The sequence below is a fragment of the Tursiops truncatus genome, chromosome 4, assembly GCF_011762595.2.
Source record: "Tursiops truncatus isolate mTurTru1 chromosome 4, mTurTru1.mat.Y, whole genome shotgun sequence".
In the NCBI taxonomy this organism is placed as follows: Eukaryota; Metazoa; Chordata; class Mammalia; order Artiodactyla; family Delphinidae; genus Tursiops; species Tursiops truncatus.
This window is the reverse complement of record NC_047037.1, coordinates 72007689-72034419: the sequence shown is the minus strand read 5'-3', so window position 1 is coordinate 72034419 and position 26731 is coordinate 72007689. Positions and strand designations below refer to the sequence as shown.

General features: G+C 41.1%; 1 protein-coding gene across 7 annotated transcripts in view; it reads right to left on the bottom strand.

The window, feature by feature from the left end:
- Positions 1 to 26610, bottom strand: part of RNF168 (ring finger protein 168) — a 40067-nt gene extending 13457 nt beyond the window's left edge. For 4 of the 7 annotated variants that reach the window (XM_033855666.2, XM_033855667.2, XM_019922453.3 and 1 more), the window contains exons 1-5: positions 26091 to 26585; positions 25666 to 26002; positions 6007 to 6083; positions 2591 to 2770; positions 263 to 384 (exon numbers count right to left, since the gene is read on the bottom strand). In XM_033855666.2, coding sequence (XP_033711557.1) covers positions 263 to 384; positions 2591 to 2770; positions 6007 to 6083; positions 25666 to 25966 — 680 coding nt within the window. In that variant the 5' untranslated portion in view covers positions 25967 to 26002; positions 26091 to 26585. Of the gene's footprint in view, positions 1 to 262; positions 385 to 2590; positions 2771 to 6006; positions 6084 to 25665; positions 26003 to 26090 lie in introns of all 7 variants that reach the window. The other 3 variants (XM_033855664.2, XM_033855665.2, XM_073804075.1) reach the window with 3 other exon arrangements.
- Positions 26611 to 26731: the final 121 nt, after the last annotated feature.

Sequence of the window (26731 nt, the reverse complement as noted above, 5' to 3'; positions counted from 1 at the left end):
CTCCTTCAATGAGGATGACCTTATATGGAACTAGATTCTCACTTGAATCTAAATCAAGAGAAAAAGGAAATGGGAACAACATGGAAATCCTGAGCAATGAAGATAAAAAAGGTTTCACATCCCTCTTCATGCTAGCCAGGAATCTAAGCTATGTGAGCATCTCTCTTATTTTCACTTTACATCAACCTCAGACCATCTGGAGGGTTTTCATGCAGAGCTGATGGGCCAAATTTTGATATAGCAGTAAACTATATTCACTTACTTCTGAATATCTCCAGTGTTCGTTTGTTTGTTCTTACTTTTCTTCTGTGACTTGGTTGTGACTGGATCAGATTTTTCAGAATTCAAGGGCGAAGCCAAGATACTTCCCTCACAGAAATTGTTCTTCAACAGCAGAAAAAGCATAAAACAATTTTAAAATAAAATAAGCTATTAATCAATTCAGAATCCACAATAGAATTTTTCAGGAATTATTAAATTCTATATATCCTTTGAATAATACTGACCATGAAAAAAATTAATATAAACAAGATAAAGTTTATCTAAGTTGGTCTAAATTGCATTTTTACTCTATATTATAAACACAAAGAGCATGATGGTACTAACCTCATTAGCTGATAATTTCTGCTAACTTTTCTAATGAATAATTTCATATTTATAACTACCGTAATCTGTAGGGAAAAATTCAGAGCTGTGGCTATACCTGGTGTAAAATTTATTTTACGTTAAATAATTTAATTTGGGGATTTAAGGGCATACCAATAAATATCATCAATATTTACTTGCTATCTCATGGCAGTCTCATAAGTTTCTTACTACACTATTGGAAAAATTAATATACTTGGTGGTGGTAGACATCTGGCCTAGGACGACCAAACTTTTACAAGTAAATGAAAAACTATTTTAAAATATCAGTAGATCTGCTCTTATAAGCCCACGTGAAAACACGAAGAATTAAAACAATAACTCTCGAAAGACAAAGTTGACCCCAGATTTTCCTCTCTGATATATTTTCTCTCCTATCCCATTTGTTATTCTATTGATCTATGTCTTTTTTTTTTTTTCTTGGCCACGCTGTGCAGCTTACAGGATCTTAGTCCCCAACCAGGGATTGAACCCAGGGCCACGGCAGTGAAAGTGCCAAGTCCTAACCACTGGACTGCCAGGGAAGTTCCATGGTCTATGTCTTTTATTTAATTTCTCAATTGTGTACTGCTCCAAAGCTATTCCACTTAAATTTTAAAAGGAAATGTATTTTTTAAAAGGGCATATAGGGCTTCCCTGGTGGCGCAGTGGTTAAGAGTCCGCCTGCCAATGCAGGGGACACGGGTTCGGGCCCCGGTCCGGGAAGATCCCACATGCCGCGGAGCGGCTGGGCCTGTGAGCTACGGCCGCTGAGCCTGCGCATCCGGAGCCTGTGCTCCGCAATGGGAGAGGCCACAACAGTGAAAGGCCCGCGTACCACAAAAAAAAAAAAAAAAAAAAAGGGCATATAATCTAAAACTTGGGTATATTATTATGAATGGCAGGCCTCTCAAAAATGGGGGGAAAAAACCACAACCCAATTCTGGATATACTTCATTTTGGTAAGTATATTTTAAGATATTTGTTGTTTGAAAGCAGAGGAATTGTTTTTAGAGGCTCTCAAACCTGAATGTACATCAGACTTCCCTAGATGCCTCTGGGAGTGGTATTCCCTAAATCCCATCCCCAGAGATTCAGTATTTTAAAAGAACTACAAGTGATTCTGCCAGGTTCTTTCAAATCACTGGGTCCCACTGTATCCTTTGGTCTTACAGTATGTGTTTTATCATCCTTTCTTTAATTCATTGTCCCCTGGGCAGTAATTTAACTACAACAAGATAACAAAATCCAGGTTTAATATGTTATTTAAGAATTTAGGGACTTCCCTGGTGGTCCAGGGAAGCACAGTTAAGACTGCGCTTGCACTGCAGGGGACACTGGTTTGATTCCTGGTTGGGGAACTAAGATCCTGCAAGCCACACAGCGTGGTCAGGGAAAAAAAAGAAGTTAAAAAAAAATTTAATGTGCTTCAATTTCAAAAAGTGATCTGCATCCATACAATGGAATATTTTGCCACTCTTACAAAAGAATTATACACTCTATGTAGTAATATAATAGGAAAAATCTCTAAGAAATAGCGAGTGAAAAAGGTCAGGAGAAAAACAGTGTGATTCACACATCCTTTTTAGGTAAAAAAAAAAAAAAGTTATAAGAAACTGTTAATAGTGCTAACTAACCTTTGGGGAAAAAGACTGATGTAATGGAATAGGAATAGGAGTGGAGAAGTGGGGGGGGGGGCGGGCGGGGAATGGAGCTTTCATTTTCCACTGAATAGCTTTCCTGCATAACTGAATTTACTAACAACATACAAAAATGTTTTTTTTAAAGCATACTTGGATTAGAGCAAATATATAACAGTATGCCAAAAAAGTTTTGCTTTAAGTAGAGCAAATATGTCAGGAATAGTTTCTAGTTATGGTGAATGCTTCCTTTTTTAGATTGTTCAAACTCACATAGTCAAAGCAATAGGAATGTAAATACTTCAAAGTTCTTTCTTAAAACTTACAATATTAAGGCTTAGCTTTCTTGCCAGCTCTTCATCGCTTTTCAGTTGTTCTTCCATCTCTCTTTGCCTTTTTTCTGCCTGTCTCTTTTCCTCTTCTTCTTCCTCTGCCAGTAATCTCTGTATGTATTCTTCACTGGCTTTATTTTCTTCTTCCTCATTGGCTCGTCGCTCTGCCTCCACCTTAAAAATGATTAATAAAGAACAATCCTTCTCTGAACTTTTTAGTATACTTGCAATATTTCTTTCTTTTTTTAAAGATTTAATTTTATTTATTTTTGGCTGTGTTGGGTCTTCGTTGCTGTGTGCGGGCTTTCTCTAGTTGTGGCGAGGGGGGGCTACTCTTTGTCATGGTGTGCAGGCTTCTCCTGTTGTGGAGCACGCGTTCTAGGCATGTGGCCTCAGTAGTTGTGGCTCGCGGGCTCTAGAGCGCAGGCTCAGTAGTTGTGGCGCACAGGCTTTGTTGCTCCACAGGATGTGGGATCTTCCCAGACTAGGGATCGAACCTGAGTCCCCTGCATTGGCAGGTGGATTCTTTCCCTCTCAAACACCCGGGAAGTCCCAATATTTCTTAATAAGAATAGAAAAATTAAAAAAAAAAGAATAAATTGGCAGGAATTAAAATTTCTCAAATGAAGTACAAATCTGGAGAGGCAAATTCCTGTAGAATAGTTCAGGAAGTCTCCTTCAGGAAGCCTTCCCCAGTCAGTCCAATGAAACCTTGATCAAAGTCTCATCCTTCCACATTTCGGTCCTTATCACATTTTCCATTACACTGTCACACATTTCTGGAAGTCTTTCTAGGTGATACTTTTCCTCAGTTAACAGAAGGCCATGTTCTGACTAATTTTGGCATAGGTTTCTGAACTAAACCCTAGCAAGGGAATGGAAATGATAAAAACTGACTTAAACCAAACAGTGTCCTTCCCTGAAGTTGGGATGAATCCCCAAACACGGTGGGCAGGGGTGAATAGTTGCTGAAGAAACAACCACAATGGTCATTATATGATTTACAGATGAGGAAAGACACAGAAAAGCTTTCCTAGATCAGAAAGTGATCTAACTTTCTTTTCTTAGCTCAGTAACTGGCAGCGGGGAGACTCAAACTCAGCATCTAGGACCTAAGGCCATGCTTGTGGGCATCTGAACTATACTTCCTGAAAGAAATAATGTAACAAGTACTTTAGACATCTAAAGAATTTGACTCAAGAATAAGTCCTTGACCCAATTCAAGTGAAGGTGACATGAGTAAAGGTTTGTTAAGGAACTTTTAAGTCTTCTTGCTCTTAAAGGAAAGCCACTGGAAGAGACAGCTGGTTCTTCCTCTGCATACTCTTGTATATGCACCTGAGGTTCAGAAATGTGCAGCTACCTTGTTATTAGCCTGAGGATAAAGCCAGCTGACAGAAGTTAGCAAAGAAATGGAACTAGAGCTCTGGATGAAACCGACCCTGAAGCCCCTATTAACCTCTGGAATTCCAGTGAATTACAATTTTCTGTCACCTGTACTCAAAAGCATCCTGAAAAAACCTGTTCTCACTATACTGTTGTAAAGATTAAATTACTCCTTACTTAAGGAACTTCCCTGGTGGTGCAATGGTTAGGAATCCACCTGCCAATGCAGGGGACACGGGTTTGATCCCTGGTCTGGGAAGATGCCACATGCCACAGAGCAACTAAGCCCGTGTGCCACAACTACAGAGCCTGCGCTCTAGAGCCCGCATGCCCTAGAGCCCGAGCACTGCAACTACTGAAGCCTGCACGCCTAGAGCCCATGCTCCACCACAAGAGAAGCCTGAAAACCACGAGGAAGAGTAGCTTCTGCTCGCCACAACTAGAGAAAGCACGTGCGTAGCAAAGAAGACCCGACGCAGCCAAAAAATAAATAAATAAAACCCTTACTTAAGAACATCGTCTAGACAATATGCTGACAATTAACTATCATAATTATTTACTAGTTCTTCTAGAGCTCTCATGGTCTAATACAGTAGCCACTAGCTACATGTGGCTACTGAGTAGTTGAAATGTGACTAGTCCAAATTGAGATGTATTATAAGTACAAAATACACAATTGCACACTAAATAAGAATAAAAGTCAATACTTTCTATACTGATTACATAATAAAATATTTTAGATATACGGGATTAAATAAAATATACATAAAAATTAATTTCATCATTTTTTAAAATACTTTTTAAAAATATTTATTTATTTTGGGCTGCGTTGGGTCTTCGTTGTTGCACGTGGACCTTCTCTAGTTGTGGCGAGCGGGAGCTACTCTTCGTTGCGGTGCGTGGGCTTCTCGTTGTGGTGGCTTCTCTTGTGGCGGAACATGAGCTCTAGGGTGCATGGGTTTCAGTAGTTGCGGCACATGGGCCCAGTAGTTGTGGCTCGCGGGCTCTAGAGCACAGGCTCAGCAGTTGTGGCACACGGGCTTAGTTGCTCCGCGGCATGTGGGATCTTCCCAGACCAGGACTTGAACCCATGTCCCCTGCGTCAGCAGGCAGATTCTTAACCACTGCACCACCAGGGAAGCCTCTCATCTGATTTTATTTTTTTAATCTTTAAAAAATGTGGCTAATAGAAAATTTTAAATGATATATGAACCCACACCATATTTCTATTGAACAACACTGCTCTACATTAATCAGGGTAGGGGGAGTACTAGGGCTTTCCTAGTACTAGTGAAGTTCAAAGGCCGTAAGCACCACTCCCTCTTTTCATATTTAGGTACTTCACAATTAGCCCTTTATGCTTTCCTCACCTAAATGCATTGTTTGTGCCCCCCAAGCTTCATATATTGAAGCCCTAACTCCCAATGTGATGATATTTGGAGGTGGGGCCTTTGGGAGGTAAGGGTCATAAGGGTGGAGTCCTCATGAAAGGGATTAGTACCCTTAGAAGAAGACACACAAGACAGATGATCTATCTCTCCCTTTCTCTCTCTATCATGTGAGAATACAGTGAGAAGGCAGCTGTCTACAAGCCAGGAAGCAGGCCCTTGCCCAATACCAGATCTCCCAGTACCTTAATCTTGCACTTCCTAGATCCAGAACTGTAAGAACAAATGTTTGTTGTTTAAGTCACCCAGTCTATGGTGTTTTTGATATAGCAGCCTAAATGGACTTAAGACACCCATAATCTACCACCTTTTCCCCATCCTTTATGCTCAAAGCTTCCCGGAAATTAAAAAAATTTCCTTCATACTTAAATGCTTACAGATCACTATCACATAAGAAGAGCATGTATAAATAAATTAAAGCTAGTTTTAAACTATTTTGAACACATGTAAAAAAAGAGCCTTTATAAAGCACATTAAAATTATTAACATTTCAATATATACTATTTATTTACATAAGCACATAATGTAAACACAGCAGAAAAATCTTCCAGAAAAGAGCAACTATTTAGTACTTACCTTGCTTATCTCCTCTTCATATTCTCTTCTTAATTCCCCAGGTTTACTTAATAGGCGAACTGGCTGATAGTCATCAACTGTTTCAGATCAAGAAAGAAAATTATATTATAGGCAACACCGAATTCTATGGCTAACTTTGATCTTCCACTAAACCTATATTAATATAAAAATGCAAAATTAAAATAAACATACAATTATTAACAGATATAGCAATATTTTTTTAATGGAATTCCATTTTAAAATAAAAGCCAGGACTTCCCTGGTAGTGCAGTGGTTAAGAATCTGCCTGCCAATGCAGGGTACATGGGTTCGATCCCTGGTCCGGGAAGATGCCACATGCCATGGAGCAACTGAGCCCATGCGCCACAACTGCTGAAGCCCGCACGCCTAGAGTCCATGCTCCGCAACAAGAGAAGCCACCACAATGAGAAGCCTGCGCACCACAGCAAAGAGTAGCCCCCACTTGCCGCAACTAGAGGAAGCCCGTGCACAGCAACGAAGACCCAATGCAGCCAAAAAATAAATAAAATTAAAAGAAAAGAAAAGAAAGGAATCTATGTTCCCTGGAATTAACCAAATACAAAAAAAAAAGGTCAGGGACTTCCCTGGTGGTGCAGTGACCAAGAATCTGCACTCCCAACGCAGGCGGCCCAGGTTTGATTCCTGGTCAGGGAAAAAGTCCACATGCTGCAACTAAGAGTTTGCATGCCACAACTAAAGATCCCGCATGCCACAACTAACACCTGCCTCAGCCAAAAAAATAAATAAATAAAATAAATAAATAAGTATTAAAAAACAAAAAAAGAGGGCTTCCCTGGTGGCGCAGTGGTTGAGAGTCTGCCTGCTGATGCAGGGGACACGGGCTCATGCCCCAGTCCAGGAAGATCCCACATGCCGCGGAGCGGCTGGGCCCGTGAGCCATGGCCGCTGAGCCTGCGCATCCTGAGCCTGTGCTCCGCAACGGGAGAGGCCACAACAGTGAGAGGCCCACGTACCACAAAAAAAAAATAAATAAATAAAGACCAAGGTTTGTGGCAAAGGATCCTTTGAAAAAAAAAAGAGAGAGAGGCCAGAGGTTTTCTGGTTCTAAATGGCACATGAACACATATACTTCGCTTTTTCTCTAGAAGCCATTAACATAACAATAAAGTAAGTTTTAAAAAGTAATTATTAAATTAAATTAAATTTGCTCTGTAGTACCAATCTCCCTCTGAAACCTGTAGGAATTATTCTTTGGCTTTTTCTAGCTTCTGGTGGTTTGCCAGCAATCTCTGGTGTTCCTTGGCTTACAGACGCATCACTCCAACCCTCTGTCTTCACATAGTCTTCTCACTGTGTGAATTCACATCATCTTCCTTCTGTGTGTGTGTGTCTGTGTCCAAATTTCCCCTTTTTATGAAGAGACCAGTCATAATAGATTGCAGCCCATCCTAATGACCTTAACTTGATTACCTCTGTAAAGACCTTATTTCCAAATAAGGTCACATTCAGAAGTATTAGAGGTTAGAACTTAAATATATCTTTCTGTTACGTTACATGTAACAATGTGTAATACATCCTCACTGAAAAACTAAAAAACACTACTGAGAGGAATAAAGATCTAAATAAGTAGAGAAATATACTATTTTCATGGGTACGAGGGCTCTATATTGTTAAGATGTCAATTCTCCCCAAATTGATCTATAGATTCAATGCAACCCCAATCAAACTCCCACTAGGCTTTCAGTAGAAACTGACAGGTTGATTTTTAAATTTACATGGAAATAGAAAGGACCTAGAATACTCAAAGCAAACATGAAAAAGAATAATAAAGTTGGAGAACTATTACTGTTATTGACCTAGGTTCTTGGACTCTTTAATCAACAGAAAGTGGTAAGAGGCCAGATGAGAAATTCAGGCAAGCCTTTACTGGGACTTGTGCTACAGCACAAGGGAGCAAGAACAAGTAACAGGTGCCCCCCGTTCGCTCCCCAAGGGGCGCAAGCTGGGTCCTTAGATGGGGTGAGGGTAGGAGTGGACTGGTGGGTTGGGCCAGAGGGGTGGCTTAGGTGGTCTGCCCACCCCCTTGGTGGTGCTGTGTGCAGGGAGCATGCTATTGCTATTGCTCCTGGCACCTCAAAAGTGGCAGTTGGGTTTTGGCCTTTTTGTGTTTCATTGTTCATAATTTGCCCCAAATGCCCATGAATGTAGTTATTATTTTTAGTCCCTTATAGTTTTTGTTTTATTCTGTTGGTTGAGGAGATGTTTGTCCAGGCACAAGCACTCCAGTAAAGGGTCTCATGGCCCAGGTCATCTCATTACCATAAAGCTACAGTAATGAAGACACTGTGATTTAAACATTAGAATCAACAAATCAATCAGTGGTGGGACTTCCCTGGTGGTCCTGTGGTTAAGACTCCATGCTCCCAATGCAGGGGGCCCAGGTTCAATCCCCAGTCAGGGAACTAGATCCCACACACCACAACGAAGATCCAACATGCCCCAACTAAGATCCAGTGCAGCTAAATAAATAAACTAAATAAATATTTTTTAAAAAAGTCAGTGGAATATAGACCCACACTTACAAGAAAAGCTTTTACAAGTGATAAAGGAATAACTAATATTCATAAGGAAAAAATTAACCTCTATCTCATCCACTATTCAAAAATTAATTTGAAATGGACCATAAGCCTAAACATAAAAGCTAAAACTGTAAAGTTTTTAGGGGAAAAAAAGAGGAATATTTTCATATTCCTAGGGTTTTCTTAGATAGGACACAGAAAGTAATAGCCATAAAAGGAAAAGTTTATGAATTAGACTTCATGAAAATTAAAAATTACAGCTCATCAAAAGACACCATTAAGGGGCTTCCCTGGTGGTGCAGTGGTTTAGAGTCCGCCTGCCGATGCAGGGGACGCGGGTTCGTGCCCTGGTCCGGGAAGATCCCACATGCCGCGGAGCGCCTGGGCCCGTGAGCCATGGCCGCTGAGCCTGCGCATCCGGAGCTTGTGCTCTGCAACGGGAGAGGCCACAACAGTGAGAGGCCCGCGTACCGCAAAAATAAATAAAATAAATAAAATAAGCAAATTAAAAAAAAAAAAAAAAAGACACTATTAAGGACTTCCCTGGTGGTGCAGTGGTTAAGAATCCCCCTGCCAATGCAGGGGACACGGGTTCGAGCCCTGGTCCGGGAAGATCCCACATGCCACAGAGCAATGAAGCCCGTGTGCCACAACTACTGAAGCCCGCACTCTAGACCCCGTGAGCCACAACTACTGAGCCCATTCGCCTAGAGCCTCCACCACAAGAAAAGTCACCGCAATGAGAAGCCTCTGCACCACAACAAAAAGTAGCCCCCGCTCGCTGCAATGAGAGAAAGCCCGCGTGCAGCAACGAAGACCCAACACAGCCATATATAAATAAAAAATAAATTTATAAAAAAAAAGGAAAGAAAATGAATATGCAAACCACAGACCACAGAAAATATTCACAAAACACATCTGGCAAAGTACTGATACATATCACTACTTAACTCCTACACTCAATAATACAAAGATAAAACTCAAGGGGCAAAAGATTCAAGCAGGCACTTCACAATGGAAGACATACAAGTGGCCGGACAATAAAAAATGAAAAAAGATTTAATATCATTAGTTACCTGGGACATGAAGTTACAACTACAATGAGATACTACTACAAATCCATCAGAAGGATTAAAATTAAAAAGACAGGTAACAGCAAATGTTGGTGAGTATACTGTAAGTGAACCAAATGTGTCCCCTCGAAATTCACGTAAAAATCTTAATTCAATGTGATGGTATTTGGAGATAGGGCCTTTGGGAGGTCTAATTAGCTCACGAGGGTAGAGATCCCATGAATGGGATTAGCACCCTAATAAGAGGCCAGAGAGCTGGCTAGCTCTCCACTATATGAGAACATAATCAGGAAGAGGGCCAAATCAGGAACCAAATTGGCCAGCACCTTGATCTTGGACTTCCCAGCTCCAGAACTGTGAAAAACAAATCTATTGTTTAAGTGACCCACTCCATATACTTTGTTACAGCAGCCCAAACTAACTAACGCAGATGAGCAGAAGCCAGGATTTGTATATGTTGTTGCTGGGATTAGAAAATAATACAACCACTTTGGAAAATGACCTGGCAGTTTATTTTATAACCAAACACATACCTACTCTATGACAGAGCACTTCCACTCCTAAGTATTTGTTCAAGAAAAGTGAAAACATATGACCACAAAAATAAACTTGTACAAGAATCTTCACAGCAACTTTATTCAAAATAGCCAAAAGCTGGAAACAGCTGAGGGACCACGAACTGGAGAACCAACAAGGGAAGTGGATGGAGGAAGGGAGACCACAATCAGCTCCACTCAGCTCTGCAGCACTGAGCTGGAAGTGATAAGAAATGCTGGTATTCTGCTCCTCCTGGAGGGATGCTTGACTGGGAGCTAGGGAGACAGGGAGCCCTGTCTTCCTGTCTTGGCCACACCCACTTGGAGTGGAGCTTCCCTCTTGTTGAGTTAGGGAGGGAGGAGAGCAAATTGTGGCTGCAGAGAACAAGGGAATTCCCTGGCGGTCCAGTGGTTAGGACTCCACGCTCTCACTGCTGAAGGCCTGGGTTCAATCCCTGGTGGAGGAACTAAAATCCCACAAGCTGTGCAGCATAGCCAAAAAAATAAGAAAGATTAAAAAAAAAAAAAAAGTATAGTAGAACAATACTTAAAAAGAAATAAACTACTAATAATCACAAAGGGATAAATCTGGAACATTATACTATGTAAAAGAAACGTGTACAAAAGAATACACACTGTATGATTACTGTTACGGGCTGAATTGTGTGCCCCCAAAAGATATGCTTAAGTGCTAACCCCTGTACCCAAGAATGTGATCTTATTTGGAAATAGGGTTGTTGTAGACATAACTGAGTTTATACTGGAGAAGGGTGGGCCCTTAATCTAATATCACTGGTGTCCTTGAAAGAGAGACAAAGAGAAGATATGACTTTGTACAGACACATAGGGAGAATGTCATGTGACTATGAAAGCAGAGGCTGGAGTTATGCAGCTGCAAGCCAAGAACACCAAGGACTGTCAGCAACACTCAGAAGCTAAGAGAAAGGCATGTAACAGATTCTCTCCGAGAGACTTCAAGAGAACATGTGTCTGGACTCCTAGCCTCCAGAATTGTGAGAAAATAAAATCTGTTATTTTAAGCCACCTGATTTGTGGTAGTTTGTTATGGCAACCCTAGGAAACTAATAGAATTCCATTTACATGAAGTTCTAGAGCAGACAAAACTCATCTATGGTGGGAAAAAATAAAAACAATTGTTGACGTTTGTGGGGTGGAGGGAGGGCTTAACTGGAAGGGACATGAGGATAATTTCAGGTGTGATGATAATGTTCTACATTTTTATAGGGGTTTGTGTTACAAAGGGTTATACTTATGTGAACACACAGTGAGTTACAATTAAGATTTGTACATTTCAATTATATGTAAATTTTACAGTGAAAGAAAAAAGTTATAAGCTAATATTTATCTTTAATAATATGTATACTTCTATGTGAAGATGTGGCACATATATACAATGGAATATTACTCAGCCATAAAAAGAAACGAAATTGAGTTAATCTGTAGTGAGGTGGATGGACCTAGAATCTGTCATACAGAGTGAAGTAAGTCAGAAAGAGAAAAACAAATACTGTATGCTAACACATATATATAGAATCCAAAAAAAAAAAAAGGGGGTTCTGAAAAACCTAGGGGCAGGACAGGAATAAAGACACAGACATAGAGAATGGACTTGAGAACACGGGAGGGGGAAGGGTAAGCTGGGACAAAGTGAGAGAGTGGCATGGACATATATACACTACCAAATGTAAAATAGCTAGCTAGTGGGAAGCAGCCACATAGCACAGAGAGATCAGCTCAGTGCTTTGTGTCCACCTAGAGGGGTGGGATAGGGAGGGTGGGAGGGAGACACAAGAGGGAGTGGATATGGGGATATATGTATATGTATAGCTGATTCACTTTGTTGTAAAGCAGAAACTAATACACCATTGTAAAGCAATCATACTCCAATAAAGATATTAAAAAAACCAAAAAACAAAACAAAGCAAATAATATATATACTTATATGTATATTTAAGGGGAAATGAAATAAAAAAATAGGAAATCAATGGATGGATAGATGAAAAGATATATGACAAGTATAGCAAAATGTTAATTGCCACATCTGGTTATGGATATATGAGAGTTCACCATAGAATTCTTTCAACTTTTCTCTATATTAAAATTTTTTTCATAATAACATGCTGAAAAAAATGTAAGCATACTACCAAAATCTCTTTTACAATGAAAGGAGGGAAGGAAGGAAGGAAAGAAAGAAGGGAGGGAGGGAAATAAAAACAAAAACAAAAACCAAGGGTTGGCAAGGTGTAACTACACCTCTCGTACACTACTGGTAGGAGCGTAAATTGGTAAAACCATTTTGGAAAACTGCTTGGCAGTATCTCCTAAGGCTTACCCTACCTGTAATACCCACCAAGGGATAGTCTTAGGTTCTATTAAACATTCAAACTCAGAAAATGACCATAAGGCCACGTTTGGCATCAATCTAACAGCATGAAAGCCAGCAAGCTAGGTAACCCCTACCCCACAGAAGCCAACATCTCTTGTGGCAACAATACAGGCACAGGTTCCCCACAAGAAAAATGCCCAGTTACAGTGGTCACTACACTCAAGAGAAGCACAAAGCATAGTATCCCAATCAGCATTATCATTCCTCCCAATAAAGACGTAATTTGTCAATCAGAAATAATTTTTACCACAATCAATGCTTGCTACCTAGTAACATCATTGACATTCTTACCCTCATTCTGTTTTGGGAGAAACAAAGCTAGAGATTTCATCAAAGGACAGATTTTCATATAGCACAGGAAAAGATTTAACTCTTTATCCACATTCTATGACCCCCAAATCCCACTCTACATCCAACAGAAATGTAGACATATGTTCACCAAAATACAAGTATAAAAATGTTCACAGTAACACTATTCAAAACAGCCTAACAGGATACAGAATTTTTCATTGCTTTCACTATTTAATATTTATACAACATAGTACTATGTAGCAATGAAAATAAACCATAACCACATGTATCTCATCAATCTAACCATGAGCTGAAGAAACCCCACACAAGAGTACAGGATTCCATTTTTAAAAAGGTTCAGAAACAAGCAAATATGATCCATGGTGTTACAGGCCAGAATAAAATCAACAGTTACAGGAACGGGTGAGTGAATACATTCTGCAAGAGAGGATTCAGGAGTTCTGGCAAAGTTCTGGGTCTTGAATGTAGTACTGGTTACACAGACATGTTCACTCTGAAAATTCACTGAACTGTAGACTTATGATTTGTACACTTTTGCATGTACCTGTCAATAAAATTTACATGAAAAACAAAGCAAAGAGGATCAACTTCCAGAATCGTAGAGTAAGGAGGTCTGCAGACTTTTTCTTCAACAAAACAACCATAACTGGAGAAAGGTATAAAAAATCTGGTAGAATAAAGTTCCCGAAAACTGTCCTAAGAGCCCACAGCAAAAGAAGTATTTCCTCCACCCCACCAAATTTACTAAATCTCAGCAAGAAAAGTGAGAATCTGTGGCACTGCAGCCACAACTGCTCTGCCCCCTCCCTAACTCAACAAGAAGGAAGCTCCACTCCAAGTGGGTGTGTCAAGACAGGAAGACAGGGCTCCCTGTCTCCCTAGCTCCCAGTCAAGGGGTACATCATCCCTCCAGGAGGAGCAGCATAACAGCATTTCTTATCATTTCCAGCTCAGTGCTGCAGAGCTAAGTGGAGCTGACTGTGGGCTCTGCTCTTCTCTCCACTTCCCACTCAGGCATAATGTGGAACAATAACGGGGCCCCAATGTACTCATCACAGCTCACTCATAGGGCCAAGGGTTCTAGGAGAGGCAAGCCAAGGAGAATAGACTACCATGCCTGTCCACTGGCCTGTTCCTAAAGAGAGAGGTAAGCCATTGTCTCTGCCTCCAGCTCCAGAGCAGTGGCTCAGAGATTATGCCAAGGGAAAGAGCAGGCCGTAAGAACTGAGGGCTCCAAAGATTTCCCTCAAAGAAAATGACTTTATTTGGAACAGAATGTGAATTAGTTCAAGCCTAAAGGCACTCTTGAAAACAATAGCAATTTTAGTGGTAAACACTTAAAGAGAAGGCAGGGTGGGACTTCCCTGGTGGCTCAGTGGTTAAGAATCTGCCTGCCAATGCAGGGGACACGTGTTCAAGCCCTGGTCTAGGAAGATCACACATGCCGTGGAGCAACTAAGCCTGTGTGCCACAACTACTGAGCCTGCGATCTACAGCCTGTAACCCATAACTACTGAGCCCGTGTGCCACAACTACTGAAGTCCACGTGCCTAGAGCCCATGCTCTACAACAAGAGAAGCCACCACAATGAGAAGCCCGTGCACTGCAACAAGGAGTAGCCCCTGCTCGCCACAATTAGCGAAAGCCCGCGCACAGCAACAAAGACCCAATGAAGCCAAAAATAAATATAAATAATTTTTTTTTTTTTTTTTTTAAAAAGAGAAGGCAGGGTGGAGTGATGTCAGCAAAATGGCAGAGCAGGCAGCTCCAAGCTCTCATCCCTCCACAGAAACGTCAAAAAAGCAAGGAGAAACTACCAGAGCCAACACTTCCAGAACTCTGGAAAACAAAGGTTTAGAGCAACCAAGAAAATGGTGAACCAAGAAAAAGGCAACTTCAGGAAGATTGGTTCAAGATGGTGGAGTAGAAGGAGTTGTGCTCACTCCCTCGTGCGACGGCACCGAAATCACAAATAACTGCTGAACAATCATCAACAGGAAGACACTGGAACTCACCAAAAAGATACCCCACATCCAAACACAAAGAAGCCACAATGAGATGGTAGGAGGGGCACAATCACAATTAAATCAAATCCCATAACTGCTGGGTGTGTGACTCACAAACTGGAGAACACTTATACCACAGAAGTCCACCCACCAGAGTGAAGGTTCTGAGCCCCACGTCAGGCTTCCCAACCTCGGGGTGCGGCAACGGGAGGAGGAATTCCCAGAGAATCAGACTTTGAAGGCTAGCGGGATTTGATTGCAGGACTTCGACAGGACTGGGGAGAACAGAGACTCCACTCTTGGGGGCACACACAAAGTACTGTGTGCACTGGGACCCAGGGGAAGAAGCAGTGACCCCATAGGAGACTGAACCAGACCTACATGCTAGTGTTGGAGGGTCTCCTGCAGAGGCGGGGGGTGGCTGTGGCTCACCATGGGTACAAGGACACTGGAAGCAGAAGTTCTGGGAAGTACTCCTTGGCGTGAGTCCTCCCAGAGTCGGCCATTAGCCCCACCAAAGAGCTGGGTAGGCTCCAGGGCTGGGTCGCCTGAGGCCAAACAACCAAAAGGGAGGGAACCCAACTCCACCCATCAGCAGACAAGAGGATTAAAGTTTTACTGAGCTCTGTCCATCAGAGCAACACCCAGCTCTACCCACCATCAGTCCCTCCCATCAGGAAGCTTGCACAAGCCTCTTAGACAGCCTCATCCAGCAGAAGCCAGGCAGCAGAAGAAACAAGAACTATAATTCTGCAGCCTGTGGAACAAAAACCACATTCACAGAAAAAAAAAAAAAAAAAGAAAAGGCAGAGGACTTTGTACCATATGAACAAACAAGATAAAACCCCAGAAAAACAACTAAATGAAGTGGAGATAGGCAACCTTCCAGAAAAAGAATTCAGAATAATGATACTGAAGATGATCCAGGACCTTGGAAAAGGAATAGAGGCAAAGATAGAGAAGATGCAAGAAATATTTAACAAAGAGCTAGAAGAATTAAAGAACAAACAAACAGAGATGAACAATACAATAACTGAAATGAAAAATACACTAGAAGGAATCAATAGCAGAATAGCTGAGGCAGAAGAACAGATAAGTGACCTGGAAGACAGAATGGTGGAATTCACTGCCATGGAAGAGAATAAAGAAATAAGAATGAAAAGAAATGAAGACAGCCTAAGAGACCTCTGGGACAACATTAAACACAACAACATTCGCATTATAGGGGTCCCAGAGGAGAAGAGAGAGAGAAAGGACCTGAGAAAATATTTGAAGAGATTATAGCTGAAAAATTCCCTAAAATGGGAAAGGAAATAGCCACCCAAGTCCAGGAAGCGCAGAATCCCAGGCAGGATAAACCCAAGGAGAAACACGGCGAGACATGCAGTAATCAAACTGAAAAAAATTAAAGACAAAGAAAAATTATTGAAAGCAGCAAGGGAAAAATGACAAATAACATACAAGGGAACTCCCATAAAGTTAACAGCTGATTCCTCAGCAGAAACTCTACAAGCCAGAAGGGAGTGGCATGACATATTTAAAGTGATGAAAGGGAAGAACCTACAACCAAGATTACTCCACCCAGCAAGGCTCTTATTCAGATTCAACAGAGAAATCAAAAGCTTTACAGACAAGCAAAAGCTAAGAGAAATCAGCACCACCAAACCAGCTCTACAACAAATGCTAAAGTAACTTCTCAAAGTGGGAAACACAAGAGAAGAAAAGGACCTACAAAAACGAACCTGCAACAATTAAAAAAATGGTAACAGGAACATAATTATCGATAATTACCTTAGATATGAATGGATTAAATGCTCCAACCAAAAGACACAGGCTTGTTGAATGGATACAAAAGCAAGACCTATATATATGCTGTCTACAAGAGTCTCACTTCAGACCTAGGGACACATACAGACTGAAAGTGAGGGGATGGAAAAAGATATTCCATGCAAATGGAAATCAAAAAGAAAACTGGAGTAGCAATACTCATATCAGATAAAATAGACTTTAAAATAAAGAATGTTACAAGAGACAAGGAAGGACACTACATAATGATCAAGGGCTCGATCCAAAAAGAAGATATAACAATTATAAATATATATGCACCCAACATAGGAGCACCTCAATACATAAGGTAACAGCTAACAGATATAAAAGAGGAAATTGACAGTAACACAATAATAATGGGGGACTTTAACACTTCACTTACTCCAATGGACACATCATCCAGACAGAAAATTAATAAGGAGACACAGGCTTTAAATGACTCAATAGACCAGGTAGATTTAATTGATATTTACAGGACATTCCATCCAAACACAGCAGATTACACTTTCTTCTCAGGAATAGGAATAAACCTAGGAATAAATCTACCTAAGGAGACAAAAGACCTGTAGGCAGAAAACTATAAGACACTGATGAAAGAAATTAAACATGATACCAACAGAGAGATATACCACGTTCTTGGATTGGAAGAATCAATCATGTGAAAATGACTATACTACCCAAAGTAATCTACAGATTCAATGCAATCCCTATCAAATTACCAATGGCATTTTTTACGGAACTAGAACAAAAACTCTTAAAATGTGTATGACGACACAAAAGACCCCGAATAGCCAAAGCAGTCTTGAGGGAAAAAAACGGAGCTGGAGGAATCAGACTTCCTGACTTCAGACTATACTACAAAGCTTCAGTAATCAAAACAATATGGTACTGGCACAAAAACAGAAATACAAATCAATGGAATAAGATAGAAAGCCCAGAGATAAACCCACGCACCTATGGTCAACTAATCTATGATAAAGGAGGCAAGGATATACAATGGACAAAAGACAGTCTCTTCAAAAAGTGGTGCTGGCAAAACTGGACAGCTACATGTAAAAGAATGAAATCAGAACACTCCCTAACACCATACACAAAAATGAACTCAAAATGGACTAGAGACCTAAATTTAAGACTGGACACTATAAAACTCTTAGAGGAAAACATAAGAAGAACACTCTTTGACATAAATCCCAGCAAGATCTTTTTTGATCCACCTCCTAGAGTAATGGAAATAAAAGCAAAAATAAACAAATGGGACCTAATGAAACATGAAAGCTTTTGCACAGCAAAGGAAACCATAAACAAGATGAAAAGACAACCCTCAGAATGGGAGAAAATATTTGCAAACGAATCAACGGACAAAGGATTAATCTCCAAAATACATAAACAGCTCAAGCAGCTCAATATTAAAAAAACAAACATCTCAATCCAAAAATGGGCAGAAGACCTAAATAGACATTTCTCCAAGGAAGACATACAGATGGCCAAGAAGCACATGAAAAGCTGCTCAACATCACTAATTATTAGAGAAATGCAAATCAAAACTACAATGAGGTATCACCTCACACAAGTTAGAATGGGCATCATCAGAAAAGCTACAAACAGCAAATGCTGGAAAGGGTGTGGAGAAAAGGGAACCCTTTTGCACCGTTGATGGGAATGTAAATCGATACAGCCACTATAGAGAACAGTACAGAGGTTCCTTAAAAAACTAAAAATAGAAGTACCATATGACCCAGCAATCCCACTAACTGGGCACATACCCAGAGAAAACCATAATTCAAAAAGACACATGCACCCCAATGTTCATTGCAGCACTATTTACAATAGCCAAGACATGGAAGCAACCTAGATGCCCTTTGACAGGCAAATGGATAAAGAAGATGTGGTACATATATACAATGGACTATTACTCAGCCATAAAAATGAACGAAATTGGGTCATTTGTAGAGACGTGGATGGATCTAGAGACTGTCATACAGAGTGAAGTAAGTCAGAAAGAGAAAAACAAATATAGTATATTAACACATATATGTGGAACCTAGAAAAATGGTACAAATGAACCAGTTTGCAGGGCAGAGATAGAGACACAGATGTAGAGAACAAACATATGGACACCAAGGGGGGAAAAGTGGAACAGTGGGTGGTGGTGATGGGATGAATTGGGCGATTGGGATTGACATATATAAGTTAATATGTATAAAATAGATAACTAATAAGAACCTGCTGCATAAAAAATAAATAAAATAAAATAGAAAACTTCAAAAGAAAATGTCTTGCTGTTTCCAATGGGGTTTTTTAGTGGTTTGTCTAAGATATATCTCTATGGAGATCCTAGTGTTGTACCTTTCTTATTCTTCTAAACCCGAGTAAATGTGAATTATAACATTAAATGTTTAAAAAAAAAGAAAAAGAAAAAGCCAATCTCAAAAGCAGTAGGGGACTTCCCGGGTGACGCAGTGGTTGAGAGGCCGCCTGCCAATGCAGGGGACACGGGTTCGTGCCCAGGTCCGGGAAGATCCCACATGCCGTGGAGCGGTTGGGCCCGTGAGCCATGGCCGCTGAGCCTACACGTCCTGAGCCTGTGCTCCGCAATGGGAGAGGCCACAACAGTGAGAGGCCCGCGTACCGCAAAAAAAAAAAAAAGCAGTAGGAAAATTTGGGGGACACTTTACTTGTTCTTGCCCCACACACTCCTCAGCATACTGGCAGTCTTTAAGAGGGAAACCCACGTTCTCAGATTGGGACACTTGTTCCTGGTTCTGGAGGGAAATGAGCAGACTCAGGGCAAGACACATGCTCAGAAAACATCTGAGAAGACCCTAAGCTTTCACCTTGGGCTGATCCCAGGCTCAATTCAAGGCTGGCTAAGTGCTGAAGGACAGCCTTGGCACCAAGCCAATGTGTCAAGACAGAGAAGTGCTTCTTTGTTTTGTTTCTTTTTCTTGTTTTTTCAGCTCCTGACATTCAAAGAAATCTGTCAAAACACTAACCAAACACAAACTAAGACAAAGACTCGGTGATCACACACATTAAGGAACACAGTCTTTGCAAAAATAGTTTGGGAAACTCAGTAACAAATGGCCTATTATAGCCTTAAACAATCAAAAAAATGGTAAACCCCAGGGAAAGGGAAGAATCTGATTCCCAGAGTTACCACATTGTAATATTCAAATGTTCAATTTTCTCCAAAAAACCAACCACAAGGCATACTAAGAAACAAGAACGTTTGGACAATTCAAAGAAACAGAAACCATCCCTAAGGAAGTCTAGACATCAGACTTACTAAACAAAAACTTTAAAATAACTGTCTTATCAACAAATGGCACCAGGAAAACGAGATATCCACATGTAAAAGAATGAAGTTGGACCCTTCCCACACACCATATACAAAAATTAACTCAAAATGGGTTAAAAACTTAGGGACTTCCATGGCAGTCCAGTGGTTAAGACTCTGCGATTCCAATGAAGGGGGGCAGGTTCAATCCCTGGTCAGGGAACTAAGATCCCACATACTGCACAGCACAGGGGGTGGGGGGTGCGGTAAAAAAAAGGATATACAACCCAATAAGAAAAAAATGAGCCTGGGATCTGAACAGACTCTTTACCAAAAGAGACAGACAGCAAAAAAGCACATGAAAAGATGCTCATATCAAAACTTGTCAAATTGCAAATTTTAAATACACTCAGTTACTGCACATTAATTATACTTCAATAAAGCTATGAAATTTTAAAAAATAAACTTAAATAGCACTCACAGAAAAGCAAACAGATGTGCTCACGTGACATGCAATGGCTTGGACTGACTACAGATAATAACACTGTGTATCATGAAGGCTCATTTTAAAGAATGACATTATGATGGACTCTGTTAGTTTCCTATTTCACACCCAGTCTTCTTTGCTTCCTTATTAAAAGAACCTCAACTGTGTTCAAGAAAATGTGTCCAGCTAAAACAAGCAGAACTCTGTATCTGTGGCTGTTTTACCTTTGTAACAGAGACGCCACCCACTTCCCTCCATGTCCATGCTGGAATACGGGAGCACAGCATTTGTACTGTGACCACGAGGACAAAAGCCAATACTAAGGATGGAGGGGGGAAAAAACGGGGAGGAACCTGGTTCCTTGATGACATCCACATGAGTCAAGTCCTAGATTGCTTGCCTCTGAACTTGTTGAGAAAAGATGTCTTCCTTGTTTAAGCCATTAGTTGTTGCTGTGTCTCTTACACATAGTTGATCAAAATTTGTAACAGTGAGAGAATTTAGTTCAGAAGTGGGGTCTGAGGTACTAGTCACCCAAATCAGCGCTATGTCACTGTCCAATTTTATGGTCCCACTCTTTTCCCTACTAAGTCCTTTAACTTTTATAAGAGATCTAGTGAGATTTTAAACTCAATTTATGTTGTAATTCATCAACTCACAAGCTCAGGCTCTGGTTTTTGACAGTATCAGCCTATGACTGCAAAAGATGAGAAAACTCTCTTAGGGAAATCACAGAAACTTCCTGGGTTTTTTAATGCCTTAAGAAAGAATTCTACTTAAGTAAAATTTCTGAGTAATGGAGGGGGGGGAAAAAAGAATTCTATACAAACCCATGGCAAGCATCCATAGCCTCTCCTTAAGTGGGCACTTTATTCTAGGTAATAACTTAAGGAACTGTTTCATCACTGCATGATATTGGACTGCTAAAGTCACATCCTCTGTAACTAATTTTATCCTCACGGCCATCAAACCCAAACAGTTGCTACAACCAATGTGAGATTCCCACATCTCTGAAGGTCTCCTACTTGCAACTAATCTTGTTATCAATTATCAAACAGGTCTGCCTAGTAATAGCATATTATAGAACTCAAACATAGAAATAATCTTTGGGTGGGCCTGAGACCCAGGTCCTAAAGGTATGTAACCAGCAATAATGCCCAATTACACCATGAGAGTTGTTCTAGCAAAAATACCATTTCCGCTGCTGCTCAGACCTGGATTCCAAAAGTCCAAGCGGTGCTGCCCCTGAAGAAGTGGGTTTCTCTGTCACCAGGCTTGCAGGTCAGTCTTCCTGCTCACTGCTACATATTCATATTGTTTACTTCTAAATCCAGGTCTTAGGTCACATGCCTGACCCTAGGAGATGGGAAGTATGAATCCTGTAATTTCGTGGAGAAGACAGAACCCTTAGGTAGGAAACTATCAAAACATAAGATGTTGTGCAGCCACAAATTGTAACTGTCCACCACTTACGTTATTATCTTTACCACCTTAACCTCAAACATTTTACACAAGACACTTCTATACAATGACAGTTAATTACCCATCACCACTTTTTAGTCATACTTACCGAACGGCCACCTAAAACTACATATAAAGCTCCTGAAGAAAACAGGGGAAAAGCTTCATGACATGGGATTTATCAATGATTTCTTGGATATGACACCAAAAGCACAAGTAACAAAAGTAAAAATAGACAAATGGGCTACATCAAACTTAAATACTTCTGTCCATCAAAGGACACAATCAATAAAGTGAAATGGCAACCTATGAAATGAGAAAATATTTGCAAATCATATCTGATAAGGGTTAACTCCAGAATATATTAGGAATACTAACAACTCAATAACAAAAAAACAAATACCTGATTAAAAAATGAGCAAAGGACCTAAATAAACATCTTTCCAAAGAAGATATGCAATGGCCAATAAGCACATGAAAAGATGCTCAATATCATTAGTCATTTGGGAAATGCAAATCAAAACCACAATGGGATAGCATCTCCCACCCACTAGGATGGCTGTCTGAAACAAAACAAAACCATAAAGTAACAAATGACCAAGATATCCTAAAAAGGAACCCTTGCACATTGCTAGTGGGAGTGTTTAAGATTGTATAGCTGCTATGGAAGAGTATAGCAGTTCCTCAAAAAATTAAACATAGAATTACCATGTGATCCAGCAGTTCCTTTCTGGGTACATACCCAAAAGAGTTGAAAGCAGGGATACAGACACTTGTACACCAATGTTCATAGCAGCATTATTCACAATAGCCAAAAGGTGGAAGCCAAAGATGGAAGTAACCCAAAGATCCATTGACAGATGAATGCATAAACAAAGCATGGTAAATACATACAATGAAACATTATTTAGCCATAAAAAGGAATGAAATTCCGACCCATGCTACAACATGGATGAACTCTGACATTATGCTAAGTGAAAGAAGGTGGTGATCTTTTTGTAGTGTATAAAAATATCGAATCACTGCTGTACCTCTGAAACCAATACTGTAAGTCAATTATACTTCAATTTTTAAAAAAACTGCCCAATTGCCCTCCTGGAAAAAAGAAAGAGAGAGGAGAGGAGATAAGGGAAGGGAAGGGAAGGGGAGGGGAGGGGAGGGGAGAGAAGGGGAGGGGAGGGGAGGGGAGGGGAGAAAAGGGAAGGGGAGGGGAGGGGAGGGGAGGAGAGGAGAGGGGAGGGGAGGGGAGGGGAGGAGAGGGGAGGGGAGGGGAGGGGAGGGGAGGGGAAGGGAGGAAGAAGCCACATACAAAAGCACAAACAGCTACTATGATTCTACTTATATGAGGTACCCAAAGTAGTCAAATTCATAGAGGCAGGAAGTAACAATGGTGGTTGCCACGGGCTGAAGGAAGAAGGAATTGGGGAACTGTTGTTTAATGGTATGGAGTTTCAGTTTGGGAAGATGAAAAAGTTCTGGAAAGGGATGGTGGTGATGGTTGCACACCTATGTGAACATACTTAATACCTTGGACTGCACACCTAAAAATGGTTAAAATGGTAAATTTTGTTATGTATACTTTACCAACAATTTAAAAAACACACTAAGCTACCACTTAACACCTCCTAGGATGGCTGTAAAAAAATTAAAAGAAAAAAAAAAAAACCCAGAAAATAACAAGTGTTGGTTAGGATGTGCAGAAATTGGAACCATTACACATTGTGGTGGGAATGTAAAACGGTGCAGACCTGTGGAAAAGTTTGGCAGTTTCTCAAAAAGCTAAACATAGAATCACCATAGAATCACCAGCAATTCCACTCCTAGATATATACACAAAAGAAATGAAAACATATTCAAACAAATACTTGTACATGAATATTCATATCAGCACTGTTCGAACAGCCAAAAGATGAAAACTACCCAAATGTCCATCAATGGATGAGTGAAAAAAATATATCCATAAAATTATTCAGCCCTAAAAAGGAAAGAAGTACTGATATAACCTTGTATGAACTTTGGAAGCATTATGCTAAGTGAAAGAAGCCAGACACAACAGATCACATACTGAATGAACACACTTATATGAAAAACCTAGAACAAGCAAATTCATAGAGATTAGAAACTCCGGAAAGGGGGAGGGGAGCGGAAGAGTCATTGCTTAATGGTTGAAGAGTCTGTCTGGGGTAATGAAAAAGTTTTGGAAACACAGTGGTGATGGCTGCAAAACATTGTGAATGTAATTAACAACACTGAACTGTACACTTAAAAATGGTTAAAATGGCAAATTTTATTTACCACAATAAAAAGAATTCCAAAATAAGGCAAGTAGACCAGAGCATAAGCACCACATTCAAAGCCTAAACATGAAACACCGCATGACTTATTGATCACGTGAGTGATCAGGCTGCTAGAGTCCAGTGTTCAGTTTGGAGCATAATGAATAGTACATACTGTGGAGAGCTATGAATAAAAATGGATGAACTAGATGGAACTGGCCACAGAAAGCTATTTTAGGCTCCCAGTGTAACAGGGAAGAGGCAAATCAGACTAGATGTAGGATCTGTTTTTTACTTTAACCTTTGCTTCCTGTTGCTTTTGTTCACTAAAAGGATACTGTCTACACATAATGGCTTGCCTGGGGGAACCCTGCCTCTCTGCCTGAATGTTAAACCAAAGTGCCTTTGCTCAAGGAAACGTCTGGGATATTTGCAAAATTTATGACTTTTTTACTTTACTTCCTCATCTCCTCCCCCTCTCTGTGCTATAAAAGAAACTGGCATCCAAACCCGGTAAGATGGTTATTTTGAGACTTTAGTCGGCTATCTTCTTGGTCTGCCGGCTTTCCAAATAAACTCGTATTCCTTTCCTCAACACCTCGTCTCTGATTTATTGGCCTGTCGCCAGGGAGCAGAGAGAGCTTGTATACTGTAACACTTGCAAGCTGAAGAATTAAATGAATGGCGATGCACGGCAAGTAAGTTAGAGAAAGTAATTTAAAGTGAAAAAGATATTAACACAAGAATCCAGTAGTTTCCTTACTTCTGCTGTTGCTATACTACACTACTGCTCATCTGTGACTATATAACTTTTCACATGACTTAAGACTCTAGCAGGCAATTCTTTTGTTCTGGGTTTTTTCTTTCCATTTTTAATCCAGCAAATATCAATTGAATACAGCCTGCGCTGTGACAATGAACAAAATCGTGCCACTGACCTTAATCAACATTTTGGGACCCATAAAACCCAAATACCCCTGAAAAATTTAGACAAACACTAACCGGGCTTTCTGTTTTATTCTTTAAAAAAATGGATTAGGGGCTTCCCTGGTGGCGCAGTGATTAAGAATCTGCCTGTCAATGCAGGGGACACGGGTTCGATCCCTTTCGACCCCTGGTCCGCAAGATCCCACATGCCGCGGAGCAACGAAGGCCTCGCACTACTGAGTCTGTGCTCTAGAGCCGGCGTGCCGCAACTATTGAAGCCCGTGCGCCTAGAGCCCGGGCTCCGCAACGAGAAGCCACTGCAATGAGAAGCCCGTGCACCCCAACACAGAGCAGCCCCCGCTCGCGGTAACTAGAGAAAGCCCACACGCAGCCACGAAGACTCAACGCAGCCAAAAAATAATTAATTAATTTAAAAAAATGGATTAGTGGTGATTGGCTTTTAAAAGGATTTTTGATTTTAGATAACAAACGCGCTGGGTTTTACTCACCAATTTCCTCTGATTCTTGCCCAGAGGCTCTCAGCTTGCATTCCTCTGTATAGTGTTTTTGAATTATCTCCCACAGTTCCGTATTGACAAGAGAATTTGTTCGGGTATGGTACCGAGTCCACGAAGAGACCCGGCGGCGACAGAAGGGACAGCACAAATTTGCCTTTTCGACAGTCGATTGGAAGCATGGTTTACAGAGCGTGTGGTTACAAGGGAGTGTCACAGGCTCAATTAGGATTTCCACACAGATCTGGCACTGGCATTCCAACAAGGAAGGGATGGCGTCTTTGGGTACAGCCATTTTAATATGCTAATAAGGCATATTCAACATCAACACCTGAAAGAGAAAGAATCGTATTTCCAGCCCAAGTAAGGAAAAAGCAAATTAACAGTTTTGTGTTTAAATATTATGCTCAGCAGCCTACCAGAATTCAGAGATTGGGAGTATCAAACGTCTTGAAGTAAAAAGATGTTCTGCTGGCAAGGTAAACAGTACGACCCTGGAAGGCGGTGTATTTGTCCATGTTTAAGACAAACATCCGGAAAGAAAACAAATGAACCTTGGCTGCTCCCAGGCGTTAACAACCGCTGCGGCAAGGAGAACGGTGGGCTCTGGCTCTTTGGCGCCGCAGGAGGCTCGCACCAAGTTCCCCTCCTCCCTCTTACCAGGTGAGGATGCTCTCTTAGTTCCAGGCAGCCAAGCCCGAGGCCGCCTAGGCGCGCAACCACCAGGCCACCGCTCGAGAAAGAACGCTGCTTCCCCCCAGACGCCGGGCTCTGCTGGAGCGGGACTCCAGTCTTACCGCTGCTGTGGGGCCGCAAGCGAGCATTTCCCGGGGCTCTGAGTCCACCCCTCGCCTTTCTTCGGTCAGCCAGAAAGCCTCATCTTGGCTGCAGTGCGGTAGCAAACCGACAAGGGCTAGTGACGTCACAGCTGCCCGCCAAAACGGCCCCTCCCACCTTACAGAACCGACCAAGAGCAGGGACGGCTAACATTTGGCCGGGAGGGACTTCCGGGCCTGCGCGCGCGCCGCCCGCCCCGCCCCCTGGAGAGGGCCCTCCCCTT